General features: G+C 34.0%; 2 protein-coding genes across 2 annotated transcripts; both read right to left on the bottom strand.

Moving 5' to 3' along the window:
* Nucleotides 1–18,530: 18,530 nt before the first annotated feature.
* On the bottom strand, nt 18,531–19,738 carry LOC129766921 (uncharacterized). The gene is made up of 3 exons (XM_055767521.1): nt 19,669–19,738; nt 18,994–19,059; nt 18,531–18,929 (listed from the first exon to the last, which is right to left on the bottom strand). The coding sequence occupies exons 1-3, from the start codon at nt 19,736–19,738 to the stop codon at nt 18,676–18,678; spliced, it is 390 nt and encodes a 129-aa protein (XP_055623496.1). The 3' UTR covers nt 18,531–18,675.
* Nucleotides 19,739–20,971: 1,233 nt separating this feature from the next.
* LOC129771854 (uncharacterized) lies at nt 20,972–22,315 on the bottom strand. The gene is made up of 5 exons (XM_055775947.1): nt 22,157–22,315; nt 21,863–22,091; nt 21,634–21,800; nt 21,439–21,565; nt 20,972–21,380 (listed from the first exon to the last, which is right to left on the bottom strand). Exons 1-5 carry the CDS (start codon nt 22,212–22,214, stop codon nt 21,260–21,262), a joined length of 702 nt encoding a protein of 233 aa, XP_055631922.1. The 5' UTR covers nt 22,215–22,315; the 3' UTR covers nt 20,972–21,259.
* Nucleotides 22,316–23,966: the final 1,651 nt, after the last annotated feature.

Below are 23,966 nucleotides of genomic sequence, written 5' to 3' on the forward strand. Positions count from 1 at the left end.
AATTAGACTCTCGACACAAAATTAATTTTTCGCACATGTTTTGGCATCCCGATTTATTACATTAAATGAGTTTAATGATAACAAAAAAAAATACATATGCTATTGCAATATAAGAGCAATATGAACGACCGAAACAAGAGATATATTACAAATAAGCACGCATTGAAGCTTTCCGCATACTTTGCCACATACACGGCCCAGACCGAAAAGGATATAGATTAACGTTTATGCTCTCCTTTTTATAAAAATATTTAAATTAAAGCGCCAGTGGCTATGTGAATAGCGTGGTCGTGTAAAACAGCTTTGCATTCCAACCGGCCTTGCTTCGATCCCCGTTGACATCGTTTGGACTGTTTTAGGATACAATCCCAAGCTGACGTTCAGTCTGAGAGAAAGAGATGTCTGCTCCCATACATACAAACATTTTTTTTGTTTTTCAACAGCACATGAAAAAGCATTTTTTCTGTCGAAGATGAAATGTTTTCTGCCAACGCTAGTTTGGGTGTATCCGAGAAAACTATTATTGTATTTTTTGTATATATTCAACTATGACATTTCACCAAGGAAAAATTGTATTTAAATTCTTAAATGTCTGCGCACTTCTATTGTTTCAAACTCCCAAGATTATTAACTGTTATTACACTAAAGGTGGATGATAAAGAAACACTACTGATAATCTTTCGTTTCACTATCAATTTAAATTTTTCTACCCTCCAACATAGAACAGTGGCTTTTGTGAATGAGTGACAGCGGTCGTTGTCAGACTCAGCACCTCTACCAGATCGGAGGAGTTTAGTAAAACTCATGCATTTCAAAATACAAACGGACATGTTATCACATTCGAAGAAAATAAAGAAAATTCAGCAACAGAAAGCATAAAGGTAATGTTAAGCAGTATCATGTTGAAATTTTTAAGACTCAAACACTTTAAATGATACCAGCAATTAGAAATGGACTTTTTTTATGGACATTTTTCATTGATTCTTTTGAGGACAATTTGCAAATCGGAAGAAATAAGAGTTCAAATTGTATACAGATGAGCCAGATATTGACAACAAAAGAAGAACACACATAAAAACAATTTGGAGAAATTATGACAATTTTCATGTTTTCGAATTTTTGAATTTTGGAATTTTTGAATTTTTGAATTTTTGAATTTTTGAATTTTTGAATTTTTGAATTTTTGAATTTTTGAATTTTTGAATTTTTGAATTTTTGAATTTTTGAATTTTTGAATTTTTGAATTTTTGAATTTTTGAATTTTTGAATTTTTGAATTTTTGAATTTTTGAATTTTTGAATTTTTGAATTTTTGAATTTTTGAATTTTTGAATTTTTGAATTTTTGAATTTTAGAATTTTAGAATTTTAGAATTTTAGAATTTTAGAATTTTAGAATTTTAGAATTTTAGAATTTTAGAATTTTAGAATTTTAGAATTTTAGAATTTTAGAATTTTAGAATTTTAGAATTTTAGAATTTTAGAATTTTAGAATTTTAGAATTTTAGAATTTTAGAATTTTAGAATTTTAGAATTTTAGAATTTTAGAATTTTAGAATTTTAGAATTTTAGAATTTTAGAATTTTAGAATTTTAGAATTTTAGAATTTTAGAATTTTAGAATTTTAGAATTTTAGAATTTTAGAATTTTAGAATTTTAGAATTTTAGAATTTTAGAATTTTAGAATTTTAGAATTTTAGAATTTTAGAATTTTAGAATTTTAGAATTTTAGAATTTTAGAATTTTAGAATTTTAGAATTTTAGAATTTTAGAATTTTAGAATTTTAGAATTTTAGAATTTTAGAATTTTAGAATTTTAGAATTTTAGAATTTTAGAATTTTAGAATTTTAGAATTTTAGAATTTTAGAATTTTAGAATTTTAGAATTTTAGAATTTTAGAATTTTAGAATTTTAGAATTTTAGAATTTTAGAATTTTAGAATTTTAGAATTTTAGAATTTTAGAATTTTAGAATTTTAGAATTTTAGAATTTTAGAATTTTAGAATTTTAGAATTTTAGAATTTTAGAATTTTAGAATTTTAGAATTTTAGAATTTTAGAATTTTAGAATTTTAGAATTTTAGAATTTTAGAATTTTAGAATTTTAGAATTTTAGAATTTTAGAATTTTAGAATTTTAGAATTTTAGAATTTTAGAATTTGTGAATTTTAGAATTTTTGAATTTTTGAATTTTTGAATTTTTGAATTTTTGAATTTTTGAATTTTTGAATTTTTGAATTTTTGAATTTTTGAATTTTTGAATTTTTGAATTTTTGAATTTTTGAATTTTTGAATTTTAGAATTTTAGAATTTTAGAATTTTAGAATTTTAGAATTTTAGAATTCTAGAATTTTAGAATTTTAGAATTTTAGAATTTTAGAATTTTAGAATTTTAGAATTTTAGAATTTTAGAATTTTAGAATTTTAGAATTTTAGAATTTTAGAATTTTAGAATTTTAGAATTTTAGAATTTTAGAATTTTAGAATTTTATAATTTTAGAATTTTATAATTTTAGAATTTTATAATTTTATAATTTTTGAATCTTTGAATTTTTGAATTTTTGAATTTTTGAATTTTTGAATTTTTGAATTTTTGAATTTTTGAATTTTTGAATTTTTGAATTTTTGAATTTTTGAATTTTTGAATTTTTGAATTTTTGAATTTTTGAATTTTTGAATTTTTGAGTTTTTGAATTTTTGAATTTTTGAATTTTTGAATTTTTGAATTTTTGGATTTTTGAATTTTTGAATTTTTGAATTTTTGAATTTTTGAATTTTTGAATTTTTGAATTTTTGAATTTTTGAATTTTTGAATTTTTGAATTTTTGAATTTTTGAATTTTTGAATTTTTGAATTTTTGAATTTTTGAATTTTTGAATTTTTGAATTTTTGAATTTTTGAATTTTTGAATGTTTGAATTTTTGGATTTTTGAATTTTTGGATTTTTGAATTTTTGAATTTTTGAATTTTTGAATTTTTGAATTTTTGAATTTTTGAATTTTTGAATTTTTGAATTTTTGAATTTTTGAATTTTTGAATTTTTGAATTTTTGAATTTTTGAATTTTTGAATTTTTGAATTTTTGAATTTTTGAATTTTTGAATTTTTGAATTTTTGAATTTTTGAATTTTTGAATTTTTGAATTTTTGAATTTTTGAATTTTTGAATTTTTGAATTTTTGAATTTTTGAATTTTTGAATTTTTGAATTTTTGAATTTTTGAATTTTTGAATTTTTGGATTTTTGAATTTTTGAATTTTTGAATTTTTGAATTTTTGAATTTTTGAATTTTTGAATTTTTGAATTTTTGAATTTTTGAATTTTTGAATTTTTGAATTTTTGAATTTTTGAATTTTTGAATTTTTGAATTTTTGAATTTTTAAATTTTTGAATCAATTTATCAATTTATCAATTTATTTTCAAGTTTTGATATTTAAATATTTAAATATTTTCATATTTTCATGTTTTCATGTTTTCATGTTTTGATATTTAAATATTTACATATTTTCAAATTCTCAGTTTTTGTATCACGGAACGTGTAGTTTGAGTTATGTGAACCTTCTTCTTTGGTATCGTTTGGTCTTTTAGTCTTAAACTGCGCCTCTCTGGAAGAGTGCCCGTTTTATAAACTGTCACGTTTTGATGAAATATTCTTAACGTTAATAACACAATTTGTTGCATTTGTTGCGAACGGATCTTGATGATTTTTATGTCAATGAATTCGTGAAAAATCAAAGAGTTCGGCATGCAAAACATAGTCATGAATAAAAAAAAAGAATTTTCGAAATAAGTGAAATTTTTAGTTTTTCAATTTGGAATCAATTTAAGTTCATGGGAATCAGGAAACGGCACAAAAGTAACGGAAGAAACAATATTTATTTATCCAAAATAGCACATCTTCGCTACGGAAAATAATCGAGTTCAGTTGTTGCTTCGCTACTGTGCAGGTCGGTCGCATTTCGAAGAATTCCGAGTTTTCATGAAAATGGTGTCATTTTTTTGCATTCAGCAGGTGCCACCACAATATGGGGAAGCCATGCCCTAATGAAGGGCAATCAATTCATTCGCAAGAAGCTAGTTAATTTACGGTAGAAGATACCAGAAAATAAGAATGAACGAAATTCAACTCAAGAATTAATTCTCAAATATTGTTTCACCACAAAATAATTTTCGAAGTGATAAACATACGAATTGAATAACATAATTTTGTAGCCCTACGTCAACAATGCGGCTGTGTTTTGGACACCTTTAATTTTTCATTTTTCTCTCTTTTTACCTTTTTCCATGACACAAACAATACTGAAGAAACTTTCCTTTGTGGATTAAGTATTAAACTTGTCGCTTCTCACAATTCAATGTCAAATAACATTCCTTGATTGTATATTGTGTGACAGGTTCTAAAATATCCTTGTATCAATAAGAAATGGGAGATTTACAAACAAGGCTGTATTATTTGTAGGTATTTTATTTTTTGTTAGGAACATTTATGAAAACATTTGGTAGAATTCATATTAGAATTCATAACCTCATTTGTTTATTTATTTGGGCTCATTTAGCTGTAACAGAGCCGGATTTTAAGCATGTACATGTTACATGTTTTATCGTATCTATAAATTGTACATTACATACTAGCCATTTAGGCTTAAGTGTATTCCTTATATTCTCCCATTGTTCAGTTAGACCACCGGACAGCGGAGGCAGTTGATATGATCATTGTAGTGTTATTAATAGCACAACAGCCCGATGTTTATTGCAGAGTAGAGCAGTTGTATGGATGAATTAATCTTCATTCGACCGTGGATCGATCTCCATTGCTGATGATTGTTGCGTGGACATAGTTATTCTATAACAACACAAAGATGGTCAATTGAGGGCCCTAAGGTTTTAACTCACGATCGATCGCTTATTAAGCAAACGCGCAGCCAATGTGGCTACGAAGACCCCCTATTTTAATATTGATGAATGAAATCTACTAAAGTAATGATTAATTTTGAGATAACCTGAGCATAAACAGTAAAATTACTTTAAAATAACAAGAAACAAGAAATGAATCAATGAGGCAATGAGGCATCACGAAAGCATCGAATATGTAGAACCACACACGATGAGAGTATAGAATAAGGAGAGAATTGTCCGAGAAGCTGGGATGGGTTTGTTAGAAAATAAAAGTAGAGATGAAGATATGAAAAATAGAAATATTGCTTCATTTGCAATATGAGATAATGAGATAAATTTTCGCTTTCTAAATGTGAACAAATATGAGAGCTACTGTAATGTTGATAAATAATAACTGCGAAGTTAGTAAAATTGGGTAGTTCAAAATGGAATGAGACGAATAAATAATTCGAATAATAATATTCAGGAGAAACGAAACTGAAAAGTTCACAACTGTATGTTATAAAGGAGAACAAATCAGATAATGATTGTATTATCGAAAAAATAGACGAAAGCGGACTTGGAAGTACGTATGTGACGCAACGCAATTAATAGATGAAATTATAAGAAGATAAGATGATAAAATAACGGTACAAAAATTATATGTAAGTCAATTAGAAATGGGAAGATAAGAAGGAAAAAAATGAAAGCAGATGAGATAACAAATGGGAAAAAATAAAGTATCTGAGAAAACTATAGAATAAGAGTCAAAGAAGATAGAAAATTACAAACTGCAATGAGATTATGATGATTGTAGTGAAACTGGCTACATTATGAAAAATTGAAAAAAATAGTAAAAGAAAAGATTCATTCCGCAAGGAGTAAAAATTTCACGAAAATTGAAAAGTGAATATGATTGGCAACTTGGCAAGCTGAGAAAATGTCGAAAAGTTGTCGAAAAGAAATGAGAAAATATGATAAAGGGCGAACTCGATTATATACAGTCTCCGACTGCTGTTCACTGTATACAATCGAATTCTGTATATAATGGAGCCCAAAATTTTTTTTCATTTGTTTTTTTTTTATACATATGTTTTTCGTTTTTTGAATATAAAAGATGAATTTAATTTTTGATTCATCCCCTTAATGTCATAAAATACCTTTCTCACATATAAGATCTAAATTCTTTCAGGAGATGATAGAGGATCATAATTGATGGAAAAAGCCCTTCTACGCATATGAATTTCCACATTTGCAGAGTTATTGAACTTTTTCTCTGTTTCGGGCTCTATTTGTCTTAAACTGGCTCTAATTAAAAAATTACGCTACGTAGAACAATTCTGTTGCTTCTTTTTAAAAGATGAGAAAATTTTTTACAGGATACAGTTCTGAAACTTTCAAATTAATGGATTTAAGTAACATTTTAGAAGTGAAAAACTTTAGATTTGATGGTTTTGAGGTGTTATTCTTAAAATTATCCAAAAAATACATAATAAACTCAAATGTCAAATAAATCAATCAAATAAAAGCTCCCTTATTACTCTACAATTCGTTCTTTGACACCCATCTCCTATCTTTCTTTCATTTCGCTGCAATATCTTTTTAAACAATTCCAGGTGAATCTTCAACAAGAATCTATCAAAATCACGATTTTTACTCCACTGTACTCATAATAGCGAATTACTTTTTACTTTAACGTTGAAATATTTCATTTTCTCTTGAAATAAACCACATTTGAATATCACGAAAAGAATTTTTTTTGGACTGTATATAATCGAGTCTAAAGGGCCTGGCCGGGTAAGGGAGTAAAAAGTGCCCCCAAACCAAATCACTAGCTGTATGGCAAATATTGTAAAGGATATTAAATAAGAAATTTTGGCGGTTTATTTGAACTCCTATGTGGTTTGACGTAGGATCTATAGTGAAAAAAAAAAAAAAAAAAAATTTGAAAAAAATACTGAATGTGCATCTTACTACGGTGTATCAAGAAAAATTATCAAAAAAAAATTTCATCAAAAATTTTAGTACCAAAAAAAATTGAAATTTTGGAATTTTTTTTTTTAGATTTAGAGACTCAGTACTACTCTAATTCATAATTAAATGTGTTTCTACGGCTTTTCTAGATATGTGTGATTTTTTTCAGATTTTTATCAGTGTTACGCGGTATCAAAAATATTTTTTTACATTTCCAAAGAGTGATTAGGTAAGGGAGTAAAAAGTGCCCCCAAACCAAATCACTAGCTGTATGGCAAATATTGTAAAGGATATTAAATAAGAAATTTTTGTGGTTTATTTGAACCCCTATGTGGTTTGACGTAGGATCTATAGTGAAAAACGTACTTTTTCGTTTATTTCACGCCATCCTCAATAGATCCGAGATAAAAATTTGAAAAAAATACTGAATGTACATCTTACCACGGTGTATCAAGAAAAATTATCAAAAAAAATTTCATCAAAAATTTTAGTACTAAAAAAATATTTAAATTCTGAAAAAAAAATTTCAGGTTTAGAGATTGAGTACTACTCTAATTCATATTTAAATGTGCTCTTACGGCTTTTCTAGATTGATAAATATCTTCAAACTGTTTTTTTTTTTTCAAATATCTAATAATAAAAATAAAATAAAAGAAAATACTCAGTACAAAAAATTGTTATAGATTTTCTGGCATTTCAAAATTTAAAAAAAAAATATAACTTTGAGACCCACTCCTGCTCAAATTTTTATTTAAATGCGTTCGTATGTGTCTTTTTTCTAAATGTGGCGTAATTTTTCCTGATTTTTTAAGAGCATTGTGTGTGTGACACAAAAATAATTTTCTTCATCGTCTGCATTATTATTTTTATTTTTTTGTAAACGATTATTTTATTGTATTCGTGATTTTGAATTGAAAGATTAAAATTAAAAAAAACAAATCGGATTTGTGGTTTCAAAGTTATATTTTTTTCAAAATTTCGAAATGCCAGAAAATCTATAACATTTTTTTGTACTGTGTATTTTTTTTTATTATTTTATTTTTATTATTAGATATTTGAAAAAAAAAACAGCTTGATGATATTTATCAATCTAGAAAATCCGTAAGAGCACATTTAAATATGAATTAGAGTAGTACTAAATCTCTAAATCCCAAAAAAAAATTTCAAAATTTAAATAATTTTTTTAGTACTAAAATGTTTGATGAAATATTTTTCTGATAATTTTTCTTGATACACCGTGGTAAGATGCACATTCAGTATTTTTTCAAATTTTTATCTCGGATCTATTGAGGATGGCGTGAAATAAACGAAAAAGTAGTTTTTTCACTATAGATCCTACGTCAAACCACATAGTGGTTCAAATAAACCGCCAAAATTTCTTATTTAATATCCTTTACAATATTTGCCATACAGCTAGTGATTTGGTTTGGGGGCACTTTTTACTCCCTTAAGCCGGGTTCAGACGGTGCGAGTAAGCATACGAGTCGGTCTAGTCAGTTGCTGCAGTGCAGCTACTCACACCGTGTGAACACATCATGCCAGTTAGTGTCATGTGTTTTCCGGCGTGCGAGCTACTTCAAAGTTTTTTGAATTCACTCGCACTCGCATCCCTCAAAACGTCAAAAACAAAATTTAGTGTTCGAATCAGGGATGCCAAATGTAAAGAAATGTCTCTATTTTTAAGATAATTGAAAATATACGAAGATATTTATAAACTTTACAATTATTGGAAAAATAAATAAAAATCTCATAGTTTCTAAACGAAATCGTTGTTATTTTGTTTTGCACGCTGGCGGGCACGCTTTCTTTTTGAGATAGTTTTCTTGAGAATCTCTAATATAGAATCATTATCAGGCACAATTTTCATTCAAAATTCACACACAACTTGCAAAAAAAAAGTATTGATCTAAGAAACAGAATACATATTCGAATTAAAAAAGGACATTTTCATTAATTCACATGCAAATCTACTATCATTTTTATTTCACGAATTGGTACAAGCTGTTGGCAAGACGAAATAAATAAAATTTTAAAAAATATTTTAGACTGCCATTTATAGCATCACATACTTCCGGAATTATCTTAGCTATGAATGCTTTCGAGATTCTAAAACATATCGACAACAATCTGAACGATATTCCAGAAGAAAGCCACATCAATGTCGTTTTTTGATTTCACTCTTGCAGGTATAGCACCTCTCATGAGTGTATCATGGCGTTGTATTTTTGGACCAATGAATTCCAACAGTGTTTCCACTTATTCAGGTGTTTTTCTCAACACTGCTCTGTACTCTAGAGGATCATCATCGTAGAGTACCTTCAGTATTACTTTTGTTGCTCCTTTTCCTTGCATCCAATTCCTAGCCCAAATCCTTTTGCCCTTCTGCTTTTTCGGATAGTACCTTCAGTTCGAAGAAATTCAGCTCAAAGTGTTTTTATACACGGTCAGCGTGTATTTCGCGATAAAAATGTGTAAATGTGTAATAAAAAACTGTCAATAGAGAACTCGATTTGGGATCAATCATCTGACAAATTCGGACCTGATTGCTGTTTCTGACTATTTGATGGACATTTGAAAAATCATCTGGCATCCCTGGTAAGCCAATGCAGTAGTATCTAGTTTCTCGTCAGCAGCTCACACTGTGTGAACGGACAAGGCGAGTCAACTAATTGTCAAGCGAGTTCACCGGCCCAGTAGCTGCTCACTGTAAAGTCAGCTACTAGCAACGTATAAATGGGCCTTTACCCGGCCAGGCCCTTTGTATATAATCGAAGAAGCGATCGGTTGGGTTCATTTCTCTATGATTAGTGTGCTCAGTACTACAAACATAATTTGAGAACGATTTTTTTAAAAGAAAATGTCATTTCAAACAACAGAAGTGCTTTTGAATAATAGTTAATAGAATAAATAGAATAGTTAATAATAAAATAAATAAGGGAAAGCTAATATTCTACCGAAAAATAATGTGTCATTGGAGAAAACAGATGAAACGAAAATCATATTCACAGTTCAGCAATGTTTCAAAGGGAGCGTAAATAAAACAAAGATGATATAAATGAAGCAGCGATAAGAGATAAGAAATTATTAGAAATGTTATGATCTAATTTTATTCAAACATCCCTTCCAAACACGTTTATTCCTTCTAAGGACTTAACATTTTAAAACTTTTTTGTTCGCTGATCTGAGCCGGACAAGAGAAACGATTCAACGAAATATTTTAGCAGAAAACAAATGCAAAACATAAAATAAAACACTGACCGATGATTGAATTGGAGAATATTGGATGGAAACAAGTAATCTGACTGTGTACTCAGTCTTCTCGATAGTAATACTTTTTTGATAAAAACTACACTGTAAAGTGTAATAAATCGACTTACGCTAGTATTCCTTCGCCTCTCGTGTTGCTTACCTGAAAAGGAAAAGAAGAAAAACGAATTTATAATAAAACCGAAAACTAAATCGAATAAATCCATAAAATCCCCCGAAATGAGCGCAGAAAAGCGAACCACGTCTGGGAACTTTGGCACTAAATTTCTTCCCAAGTTGTGAAGTGCACATATGCTTCCCTCGTTCAGTCACAATCCCCCAATTAGGGTGAAACCAGACACGATTCCATCGTGGAGATAGAAAAAAAAAACAGAAAAGGCGTTCTTCCAGTCGACTAATCGACTAAGCTCACAACAAATCAAATCCTTCGCGAAGGAACCTTCCCGTTCCCTAATTTACCACATTTTGTTGTTGCAGTTTTATCACGACTGAACGAAGCGAAAAAATCGAATCAACATGTTTGGTCTACGGAGCTTGGGGGTCGTGCGGTGTGAAAATGTGGCTCGAACTCGAATCAGCCCGTCAATTCTCGAACAATTAATTCATGCCAATCTCCGCCCAAACACACAGTCGCAACCTTTTAGCGGCGGGTCGACCAACGAAACCAGTTATTTGTCTCTTGCCCCATACGCACTCTCCTTTGGCGCGTATTGCCTAACCCTCCGGGCTCGGGCTCTCCAGATCCTATCGATTTCGCCGATCGTCGTGAAACGCAACGCAACCCCAACTCCAAAGAGCCAATTGATATACACACGCCGCAATGAGTCCAAGTGTGTACGCTAAGTACGAATTATTACATAACCCAGCCGTAGTCGTCGTCGTCGCCGCCATCGTTCCGAGGGGGACTTCGTGGACCATCGACGGGATGGATGGTTGAGGGGGAGAAGGTCTTTTTATTTTAGGTTTTCATTTTTGTGAACGGGCAAAACGAAACTTGCGCTGCACCTTCGCCTGTCGATCGCCACTTTAAAGCTCGCAAAGAAAGAAGTGCCCAGCACTTGGGGTGTAGCGGTTTTTGTGCGAACAAGTTTGTCATACTGCGCCAATCTCTTGGGTCTTCAAAAAGTGGGTGGAGGGAAAAGGGGGGGGGGGTTAGGCAAGCGAAGAATGTGCGTGATTTCCGCGTGATTTGCAACTTTTCCCTACTCTCAGCAGACTGCAGCTCGCGTCGAGTGAAACAAGCTTTTGCTTTTTGTATCAAATCTGCTGGTCACCTTCTTGGCAGAGCCAAAGGGCAGATATTCTTTTTAATTTTATTTTTTCAAAGTGGTTTAACGGAGATTATATCACTATGTCCCTCGCTCCATCGAGATTGAAGCCAAAAGTTGAGGAATGTGTTTTGCATATGGTTGATTTTTGAGCGGGAAACTTTAGCATGGGAAGTGTGAGATACTGTTGAGTTATTCCGCAATACCTTAACCGTAAAATTTACAATTCGTGGGGAAAATTTACGTGATTTCATGCAGGTCTAACGGACTTACACGAATTTTTATTTGCACAGAAATTAATTTCGCTAGGGTTCGGAGCAGGGTTGCCACATATACAGAATATTCTGTATTTTACAGATTTTTCGTCAAATTTAAGATACAGAATCTGTATATACAGAATTACAGATTTTCAGCAAAAATACAGAATTTACAGATTTTAAAAAAATTCTATTTTAAATATTAAATGTATTACAGTGCATGCATAGATACCTTGACTGACAAAAATGTTGAACGTAACGCAACAAGATGGTTTTCGTTGGGGGCAATTGTTAAGCGAAATCTTAAGCAGTTTGAAGAGCTAAAATAATTCTTTTCGTTCCAAGTTAGGAATGACCATAATCAATCTGCCAATCGCCCAATGATTAGCAAGAATTGGCACAAAAACTTTATTGGATACGCTAAAATTGAAATCAATCCGAAATGCTTTCCGCCTCGCAGTGACGAAAGTTTCGGATTAATTTCAGAACAAACTCATCGATCTACAAATGATCGAGTTTTATCCTGATATGCGGAATAAGCGCTACGAGTGTTGTTGTCTTTTGGGTAGAATTTATGTGAATCTGGATTTCCCACAATGCTGCTGACGGGAACAAAACAAAACACAAAACACAGAAATTTTACAGAATTAAATGTGGTAACCCTGGTTCGGAGTGTTAAGATTCATTCAGGATTTGAAACAATTCCAAGAAATATAGATTTCAGATAAATAAAATGGTAAAAAAATGGCTGGATGATTTTAGCGAAAGATCAATCGAAATATAAAAAAATCAGCCACATGAATCGCTCAGCAAACGATGTCCCTCTCCCGGAATACATTTTAGCAAGTAAAGACGCCTTCTCTGGAAGTAAAAATCAATGACGAATCTCGTGTAAAAATTCAAAAGTTTCTTCTTTATCACTGAATACAACTGCTTTTTTATTTGTTGTCGAAAGTTCAATCGCATGAAAAGCACCAACTAATAATATTGGGTTCGGGAAAAAGAAATGTCGTATATTGTCAATATATGACAACACTTAAACATATCTTGTGTTATACTCATCGCATCGGGTCATACTATACGGCTATTTAAAGACGACAATCTGTGCTACAAGTGTCGTTTTGACAGTGTTGTGATTGTCCTTTTCAGTCTCAAGTAATAGCGCGTCCACCAAGCAAGAAATTCGCCATATGTCACGTTTTTACTATTTATTGTGGTGCACCCGTGGCCGAGTGGTTAGCGTCTCACATTATCATGCCGGGTGTTCGGGTTCGATTCCCGTTCTAGTCGGGGGATTTTTCGTCAAAGAAATTTCCTTCGACTTGCACTGTGGTCGCGCGTATTCTAGAGCTTGCCCCTCGGAATACATTCAAGGCGTGTTATTTGGCTTAAGAAATCTCAACTAAGTATTAATAAATGATGCTAGTTAATGCATACGTTGAGACGGCAAAAGTTCAATGGGAACGTTAACACCATTCAATATAAATATATACGTTTTTACTGCCTGCGAGGTAAAACTGCAACGAAGGCGGCCGAAAAAATTCGTATAGTTTATGGACCCAATACTGTAACGATTCGCACAGCACAGCGTTGGTTTGATCGATTTCGTTCTGGTGTTGTGGCTGTCGAAGATACACCCCGTACTGGTAGGCCAATCGTCGTGGAAACCGATAAAATCGTTGAAATCACCCAAGTAGACCGGCATGTGAGCAATCTCTCGATTGGCCAGGAACTGGGTATAGACCATAAAACCGTTTGGAACCATTTGCAGAAGATTGGATTCCAAAAAAAGCTGGATGTATGGGTACCACACGAGTTGACGCAAAAAAAATCTGTCAGATTGCTGAAACCGAACGAACTCGAATCATTTTTGAAGAAGATGGTGACTGGTGATGAAAAGTGGATCACGTACGACAACCTAAAACGAAAGAGGCGTGGACGAAGCGCGGTGAGCCAGCCCAAACCATCGCCAAGCCCGGATTGACGGCCAGGAAGGTTTTGCTGTGTGTTTGGTGGGATAGGAAGGGAATCATCCACTATGCGCTGCTCAACTATTGCCAGACCCTCAACTCGGTTCTCTACTGTGAACAGCTTGACCGTTTGACGCAGGCGATTTACCAGAAATGATCAATAGGAATGGTGTTGTTTTCCACCAGGACAACGCTCGGCCTCACACATCTTTGATGACCCGCCAGAAGCTACGGGAGCTCGGATGGGATGTCCTATTGCACCCACCGTATAGTCCAGCTACAAGTGATTATCATCTCTTCCGGTCCAAGCAAAACGTTCTTGGTGATACTAAGTTGGCCTCAAAAGAGGCTTGCGAAAACTGGCTGTCTGAGTTTTTTGCAAATATGGAGGGCGAGGGGGGGGGGGGCTTTACAAGGGGGGAATAATGAATTTGCCTTCTAAATGGCAACAAGTTTGCGAACAAAACGGCGCATATTTGACTTAAATTGGATAATTTTAAGTATGTTAAATAAAGCGTCAAATTTCGATCAGAAATACGACATTTCTTTCTCCCCAACCCTATATATATATATATATATATATATATATATATATATATATATATATATATATATATATATATATATATATATATATATATATATATATATATATATATATATATATATATATATATATATATATATATATATATCTTCTTCTTCTTCTTCAATGGCACTAACGTTCCTAGAGGAACATCGCCGTCTCAACGTAGTATTACTTGCGTCATTTTTATTAGTACTTAGTTGAGATTTCTATGCCAAATAACACGCCTTGAATGCATTCTGAGTGGCAAGCTCTAGAATACGCGTGATCACAGTGCAAGTCGAAGGAAATTTCTTTGACGAAAAATTCCCCCGACCAGAACGGGAATTGAACCCGAACCCCCGGCATGTTAGTTATGACGCTAACCACTCGGCCACGGGAGCACACATATATATATATATATATATATATATATATATATATATATATATATATATATATATATATATATATATATATATATATATATATATATATATATATATATATATATATATATATATATATATATATATATATATATCTAATAATATCTATAATAATAAACTAATAATATATCAACAGTTCATTATCTTCGTCGGACCCTTGGCTATCGATTGGAAGCATGATATGTATCTGAAAAACAGAAAGACAAACTATTGAACAATAAAATGTAGACTACAAACAATAAAGTGGCAAAACATAATAGACTCTGAATATATTTGTAGTTCTAATGAAAAAAAAAAAAAAATTGTTGGAATATCAAAATATTTCCCCAGAACGAAATTTAGCGATAAATAACGCGTAAGAAGAGAATAATAGCAATTTCGAATCTGATGTCAGAACATGTCTAAATAACTTCTTCAACAACGCTTAAAGGCAACAATTTTCCATCGTAAATGCAAATACACTGTGTCCAACTTCTATAAGACCACCCTGATTCTATTTCGTTACAACACAAACAGGCAGAATTTCAACAAGATACATTGATACATTGTTGAATGCTTAGAATGAAGTATGTTTAACGTCAATTTCGTTCAAAAGAGTTGTTTGTTTATTTATTGTGATAAATTGTGATATGATAATTTCAGCTGTCCAGTTTCTATAAGACCACTTCGAAAGTCATAAGTATTTTCAATGAAAAATTCAAAACGATCGGCTGATTTATATGTCAATTATTGGTAACCTTGCCATTTCGACTAACAACCTTTAAAATTCGTGTTGGAATACTATTTACCAAATTCCGATGAACGGATTTCTCGATATTTTTCCGAAATTGCGACATTGAGCTCTTCAATCGTGGTGTACCGTTTTCCCTCAGTGTAGATTCTGCGTACATGGATCTACCCCCCCCCCCCCACAAGATTTTCAACAGGATTCAAATCTGGAGAGCGAGCCGCCAGACCAAAAAATTAAGTTTTTGGGCCTCAATCCCTTGCTTAGTTCACTTGCTGGTATGAATAGTAGCATTGTTTTGCTGGAATGTGAATTTTTTGTGACGATATCCACGCAAAAACGGTAGGAGAGAGGATTCCAGAAAACGTGTGTAATCATTGAATGATGTGAAAGCTATCTTGAGCTTTCCCGTTGCACAGAATCCCGCCCAAACCATGCTCGAGCCTGGTTGAAAAATACAGTTCCATCTTCCGTAAATCACGCCAGTACCCGTTGAAACCATGAGGACTATCCTAATTGAGCTTTTTTTTCGTTCATGTGAGCTTTGGCAGAACTCAGACGTCTTCCGTTGTGAGATGGTGTAAGATGAGGAGTTTTAACTTTTTAAGCCCTCTTTATGTGAGGATATTTATCCAAAATTTGACGAATTGTCACCCGAGCAGTTGAGTAGTTGAAATATTGCCTTATTTGCACATGCGATTTTGAGGTATTCGAACCTGTTCTAGCTATTTCCCGCTTATCCTGGACAGAGAGCTTCGATGTACGTGGATCTCTCTCCTTCTTACCGTATCCTTGAGGATTCGCTAAATAATTGGGCCCTACTTGATGGGATCGTCCAATCCACCGAGAAATTTCTCTGATACCAACATTTCCTTGGTAAAATGCGTCGATTTGACTTGCTTCTCTCTCCATGAGGACTTTTCCCTTGGGCATTTTCCAGATTTAATTGAACAAAAAACTAAAACAACGGAAAATGTAACTGGTCTTATAGAAACTTGACAATTGAAAATATGAAAACATTCTTTACGCTCAGCGCTTGCGCACACACACACATACACATATGAAAATCATGCAGTGTATGGTAGTCACCAATCTACCATACATCAATCACCTGGTCTTATAGAAGTTGGACAGAGTGTACGTTTTCTTTGTAGAAGCAACACGATCAGGTTTACTTTTCTTTTTTACCGAAATTTCCAAATGACGTACATTACACTACTAAAAAAGTGGATGCAAGATCTGATAAACAGAACGTGTATTTTTAAAGAACCTAGCTAACACTCATGCCGTCCTTATATAGCATTCTAAACATGCCATTACATGATGGAATGTTCGCCGAGAAAAGAAAACAATATTTCAGATGTCTATTTTTAAATCAGCACAAAATCTAATTTTCTTTATTAGCGTGAAATTGTCATAATTTGCTGCATTCTGAAACTATACGAAGCATAGAAACCGTATTACTACACCCAAAATTGATTTATAGCTCATATTTTGTCATCCCGATTTATGACATTAAATGAGACATAACATAACAGAAAATGTCATGACTAACAAATACTGGTAAGCATTTGTATAATATACATGGTAGAGCAATATAAGATTAATACGAGCGAGCGAAACAAAAGACAAATAAGCTTTCCGCATACTTTGCCACATACACGGCCCAGGCCGAGATAGATATTGTTCTCCTTCATGGGCTCCTTTTTCACTCTTAGAAAACACTTCCCAACTTCATTTTATAAACAGGTGCAATATTATCACGTATTTGCTGAATAACTGCTGAATCATCATTAGCCATGTGGACAGCGTGGTCGTGTAAAATAGCTTTGTATTCCAGCTGGCCTTGGTTCGATTCCCATTGACGTCGTATGGACTTTTTTTTGGCCCAATCCCAAATGAAATGAGAAAAGAAAACAGAAAGAGATTACAGGCGAATGAACTGCAAAGTTTGAAGCCTCCTAAAAACAAAGAATCAATCAATCAACAGAAAGAGATGTCAGCACGCATACACACAAACCATTTGTAAGCTTTTAAAACAGCTCATTATTTGCGAATTTGACTCTCCAGCACACTAAATGGCATAATTTCTGCCAAAGATGACATGTTTTCTGCCAACGCTAGTTTGGGTGTACAAATGAAGAATATAATAACATGAACATGAGAACAGAGCTTCTTCAAAGGCATTTCAATTACACCTAATCTATTGAAATTAATCACTTTTATCTCAAATACTGGAAAAAATATCAAACATACTGAAGCCACAGTAAAGCGTTTTATACATTGACACTTCAACACGACTCTTCAAATTTCAGAAAATTGGTATGGAACATAAACTTTCGAATTTGCTCAATTCTCATTTAATGAATCGTGAACAAATAGTTATTTTTCAAAACAAACTCTCGATTTCGATAAAAATTACATTTATTGAACATGCATGCATTACGTTTGCATGGGAGACGTAATCACCAACATTTTTGCGGAATAAAACATTTTTTCCCATTTGGAAAACTCTTAGGGCGATTACACATTATCCGGTTTCTGCCGGACCGGTTTCAAAAAGCGCCGCTGGGTTTGGACGGATAACCGGATAACAATGTGAAAGACACTTCTCACTACACAAAACCTCTCACAAACACATACATGCTTTTATTTATATAGTGGATTGACAGGTAAACATTGCTGCAAATATTCCGGTTACATGCAGCTGACTGCAGACGGAAAATCTTAAAATCAGCGTTCTCATATTTATGTCCCTTGGTGGGCACATAGGGACGAATGTTGGAGTGGCACACCAGGAGCATGGTCAAAGTGAGACCAGGCCTCACGGACATTACGCATATCCTGCATCATATCGGCGTTCATACCGTACCTATCGTAAATACTTCCGTCCCACTTCAGAATACTTTTACAAAAACTAACTTTAATCCAGTTGTGGTTTACTCATTCATACGCATAATTATTTTGTTGCCAAGCTTCCACAAATAGCATGATTTATTTCACACGTTGCCACATATTTTTTCAACAGTCTCAGAAACACGGTTAGATAAAAGTGCAATTTGATGAACCAATAATAATAACATTCCGTAACAAGCTAGGGGCACTATTTATTTATATGCATAATGTGTTCACTTCCTGTAATTATCTTGGAATTTGCCTACAAGAGAATGTATGAACATCCATTCATTTTAGAGTGGTTTTTATTTCACTATTACAGTAAAAAATACGATTAAAATAACATTATAATTCGTTCAAACACTATTCCATTGCTGCTTCCGCAGATCCTCGTCCAAGAACGCGCTCAACATATGCCGCAATTCCTCGCGCTCAACATATGCCTCCTGGGGCAGGGGCAGCTTCTCGAGCCCATTTCGCATCACAGCTATCAATTCGCGGATCCGGGGCAAAGAATGACCGAATCAGATAAGTTGGAATTTCGTTCTGACAGAACCAATGCTTTGGCATCGGACATGGGAACATTTTGAGCTTGAGTGCCTCGGTCTCGTCGTTGATCGCGTCCCGGGTCAGGTCAAACTGGAATACCCAGAAATTCAGGAATACTTTCAAATAAGGGATGTTGCCTGTGAACAAAAAAATATAGGTTAATTAAATAACTCGATCTGCTTGTCGAAAGACACCACTCACCGTTAATAACACAGTCCGTGGCAATATGCCCAATGATGACATCGAGCACCTGCGACCATTGCTTCTCTTTGAACAGAAACTTGTATCACAGAATTTGTTCCACAGCACTGGTAGTTGCTGAAGAAGTGCAATAAGAATTTCTGCATCCATATCACTTGCAAATTATCAACTGGTTTCAAAATCAATAAACAAACGTCAATAGCGCACACATACTATTACAAGGGACGAAAAATTGCCTGAATTGTACTAATACTAACAGACATGGCAAAGAACTGTCAATTCGTGTTGATGGCATGGAGCTCCGTGCTCCGCTTTTGGGAAATGATAGTGATAATGGATTTTCAGGTGCAGTAAACTCATATACAAAATAAGAATTATGGATGAAAATAAACTTTTTTCTTAACAAATATGTTATTTAAGTGATGAAGTAAACGTTCTTTTGCAAGTAGGGAAAAACTCCTGAACAAGAATTGTGTTTAATAATGGTTTTATATTATAATGATGAGTTTTTGTGAAAATATCAAGAAAATTATACAGAAATTGTTAAGTAAGGGTCAGTACTACGTGTTTAAAGTAATCAAATAACATGATGTAAAAATTTTCATTAAAAATTGAGCAACCTAAAACTGTCTTAAGGTCTAATAATCTTATAGAGGATAATTTGCTTTCCCATACTGATGTCTCCACCAGACGTCGGCACAACACTATTGTCATCGCGTATAATGCTTGTCCGGTCACCGGACATTGCAGTCGCAGTAGACGGCTGCATCACGGCGCCGTTAAGAAGTTGGTACGGTCGAAATTTGCCATTTGGGTTTCAAACCGGTCCGGCAGAAACCGGATAATGTGTAATCGGCCTTACGTCTTTTTATGCGGACAATCAATCGTTTCAATGAACATTTGTTCGCCTAGCAAGACGTAATCACCAGGTTGCTCTGTCTGTAGCGTTAGTATTTACATTTCCGATAATAGTCATAACGTCTCCGTCGGTAGTTTCAGTTTTTATCGGATATAATCAAAGAGGTTTGGAAGAAATTTAGTGAAATGTCTGGAAAAAGTGCTCTGAATTTGTTGCGAGTTTATGATAGTACTTTTTTCTTGAATATCCTGGAATAGGATAAGAACAGCACTGCCAATGTTTGAATAGGAGACGTAAACGACAAAATGGACAAAATCGACTTTTTCGCTGTTTCGCATTCTACACAATGTAAGACGTTTGGTTTCTCATATTCATTTAGTAGAAACACTAAGTGATAAGACACCATAGTGACAGACATGTTTGGACTCTACAAAGAATGTGATTCAAATGTAGATTTAGCTTATAGCACAAAATCCTTACAATTATTTTTCGAACGAAATATGAAAGAAGTATGGAACTACGTCTGTTAGACCGTGGAGGAGACTCAAAGTAATTATATTTGTTTATAGCAAATATAAAAACAGGAAGTGGGTTATATCTGTGGTATAACCGCAAGGGTGACGTAGGACTTTCGATTGCTTACTGTATTCTCTTCGCCATGATTATTCCAAGCAGGTACAAGAGTGATTTATAACTAGGTGTGGAGAAACGAACGAATGATCTTTTCCATACTTGCTCACTAGTATCTATGCTACAGTCGTTCACTCCTCCTTATTTCGAGTTGGCATCCAGAGTGACATTCGAACTTCGTTTTGATCTCACTTAAAGCCTCTCATAAAAACGTGATCACTACCGTCCGGACTCGACACGCAATCTGGCAATTTGGATTAAGTCTTTGTTTCCTGAAGCTCACTCAAACAACCTTGATCAAGGCGAATCCCTAGGGGCCGACGTTGAGCTTTTTGGTAGGAAAGCGCCGACTTATTGGGACTGACAGTTACAAAATATGAAAATAAAAATATTTACGGTTTGTTTTCAGATGTTTTTACAACATGTGATTACTTTCTAGTTGAATTTTTGACTATTTTCAATACAATAGGTATCTTAGGAAGCTGTGACCGACACTGATATTGTGAAAACACTCTTAATGGGGGCTAAAAGGAAAGCGCAGCATGAAAAAATCGGGGCCAACGTATTAAAAATCATTTAAAAACTTCTATACTTATCATTGCTTTTCTAGTTTTTCGAGATGAACAGCGCAAAGTAAGCGCCATAACTCAGAAGCTAGCTGAAATGTGAGATTTTAAATTACAAAACCGGAGAAGAAGAAGTCTCGCAGATAATAACGAAACCAATAATCCAACTGAAACTATATATTTTTTTCTGACATCAAACTAAATTCATTCGTTATTTGCACGGTGTCAACGACAGCAAGCTCTTGTAAAATAGACTGAACAATTCCAAATAAGTCAAAGCTCCACACTCTCGGATTCTCGCGATTATGCAATCCCGCATGGTATAAATTTCGCTGCAAAAAAAAATCGCAATTAACAGACGCTACCTTCAATCATCACAATACACTTTACTTGCACTCAGTAATCGTGTAATCCTTCAGATCCGTCATCATGGTGCTGTTGGATATCACATCCATACACTCGTCGATGGCGGGAGCAAGCTCCAAGGCGCAGGATTTGGACAAGGGTTCTCTCAGTTCTACAATGGAATGAACACATGTTCGCATAAACACAAACGATTTTCGAAGTTCATGCTCGGATACTAACTCAGTAACATCGAACCGCTATCGTTGCAGATCATTTTCAGCGCTTCCGGTGCGGTGTCCACAATTTTTTGTATAATCTGCAGATCATCTTCGTCGCTCACGCATAGTTTAACCTTTTCTACCAACGGATCAATACAGGTTAGTGAATTTTCGATTTGGTTGCAAATTCTGAGGAAAGAGCAAAGTTTGCATAATGCATATGACTTCCTTTGTATTGACGGGTGACTCACTGCTCCATCATCTTGGACTGCTCCTGTGCGCTCAAACTATCCACCGAGCTCTGGAGGAAACTCATGTTGACGTAGTGCATAAAGCAGCGAGGAGTCTCGCTGTTCAGCACGGTCACCAGCTCGTGGAACGCATTGTCATCCCCGGTACTGTTGTAGCAATCCTTCCTGACTTCCTGCATAAACTCTGCCGTTTCCAGCGTTGAGGGAGGCTCGGTGAATCCCAAAGCTCCTATCCATAAAAGTCAGTATACGATAAAAAAACAGGTGTTCGCTAACAAGACCATTAACAATTACCAGCCACCAGCAGCGGCCCTAGAACAACGAGGATCCCAGTAACACTTCGTCCGATCATTGCGCTCACCGATCGTCACTTTCACTGAACTGCCTAAACTAATCTGCGCTACGGGGTCGCTAGCAGCCGACACCTCCCGGGCGCAGCTCAATGGATCCCGGAATTCGCTGAATGGGACTTATATTGTTCGAAATTGCGTTCAGCCGTTACAAATAAAAAAATAAAAGAATGGGCACATTATCGTTGCTCTCGATTTGGATCAATGGTGCTGGAGCCACGCGCATCAAGCTGCCCGTGGAGAATCTACGCAGCACCAGCTCTCGGTTACCCCATGACAAAGCCCCATTTGGATTGAGTTAAGTTGACAAATTACCGCCTTTTGAATAGCGCCAATTGACCATAGGCCATTGATGGAGACGTGTTTGTCGTGGGTTTGTGTGTATGTAGGGCATTGATCATTGCACTGCGCAATGTGCCATACGAGGCAGTGATTTATGGCAGCAATTTGAATATATTTTTCCGGTTATCCGCGATGGCTGCTCTTGTTTAATGGGATTCGTTCTTGCTGCATCCGATCAGAAGCATTGTTTTGCATGATAACGTTGGGAAAAAAAACCAAAGATAGCCTTGACATTCGGATTTGAGTTGTATCGAGATGTTTTCTGATGAGCGTTATATCCGAAGAAGCGCGCATTCCCGGTACTGTAAAATAAAAAGTTGATGACTTCCCACCTCATTATTCAATGAGGACACATATGGTTTTAAAGATTAATTACTACCTTCATCTACTTCATTTGTCTTCCGAATATTCCAGATGAAATCTTCACCGAATGGTCACCAGAACTGAATCAAAGATGAAGCTTTCCACCAATCAACACGAAACCATTTTAATATCATATTTTTGATTTAGCTGAAACTTTGTCAACTTATTTGGCACTAGGCACGATGCTATTTTACGGTAAGGCGAAATGATACAAAAGTCTGCATCATCGGCTAGCTTTACAATGAATAAATAACACTGTTAATCTTTTTCCTTCCAAAGGACAGTGAATGCAACTTCCTACGTGGATACCATCAACATCGTCAAATCCTTATAAATAAAAATTGATCGCCAAATGTGTTGCTAAGCGTGAAACCCGGGGAAGCAGACATCTGATCTGAGTCGTCTTTATTTTGTTGTATTCGTATCTATACGTAAATAAATGATATGGAGAGAAAAATCGGATAATTTTCGGAAAACTCTGAAATGGCAAATGGATCGTCAAATGTGTTGCTAAGCGCGAAACCCGAGGAAGAAATCGTCCGATTTGAGTCGTTTTTATTTTTTTTATGGTGAGGAAAAAAAATAGTTTTTCAAAAACTTAGAGGGAATGTTCCAAACAAAATAATCCCCATATGTTCTACAATGATCGTTGTTAGACCAGTTGGACCAGTTTTTCGAAATTAAGCTTCGTGTTCCGTTGGTGTGGAGCGAAAATGGTGAACGTGAATTTTTGAAAAAAATCATATCACAAAATCCATTTTGTGCGGGACGAGTCGAGTCGGGTCAGCTAGTTCATAATAACTATGCCAATCAATGATACCCAAGCTAATATTATGCTTTAAAATTGAACTTATGAATTTAATACAGATTTCTATCAAGATTTTCTGAGAAAAAACTAAGATAAAAAGAATTTTTGAGACCAAAAACACAGATTTTACTATGGCAACCCTACCTAGGGGACCGACGCGTTGGTGTCGCGTTTCGGATGTTTTACGAAATGTGACTACTTTCTAGTCGAATATCTGACTATTACATGAAATCGGGGTTCT

Source organism: Toxorhynchites rutilus, chromosome 2 (assembly GCF_029784135.1).
Source record: "Toxorhynchites rutilus septentrionalis strain SRP chromosome 2, ASM2978413v1, whole genome shotgun sequence".
Taxonomy (NCBI): domain Eukaryota; kingdom Metazoa; phylum Arthropoda; class Insecta; order Diptera; family Culicidae; genus Toxorhynchites; species Toxorhynchites rutilus.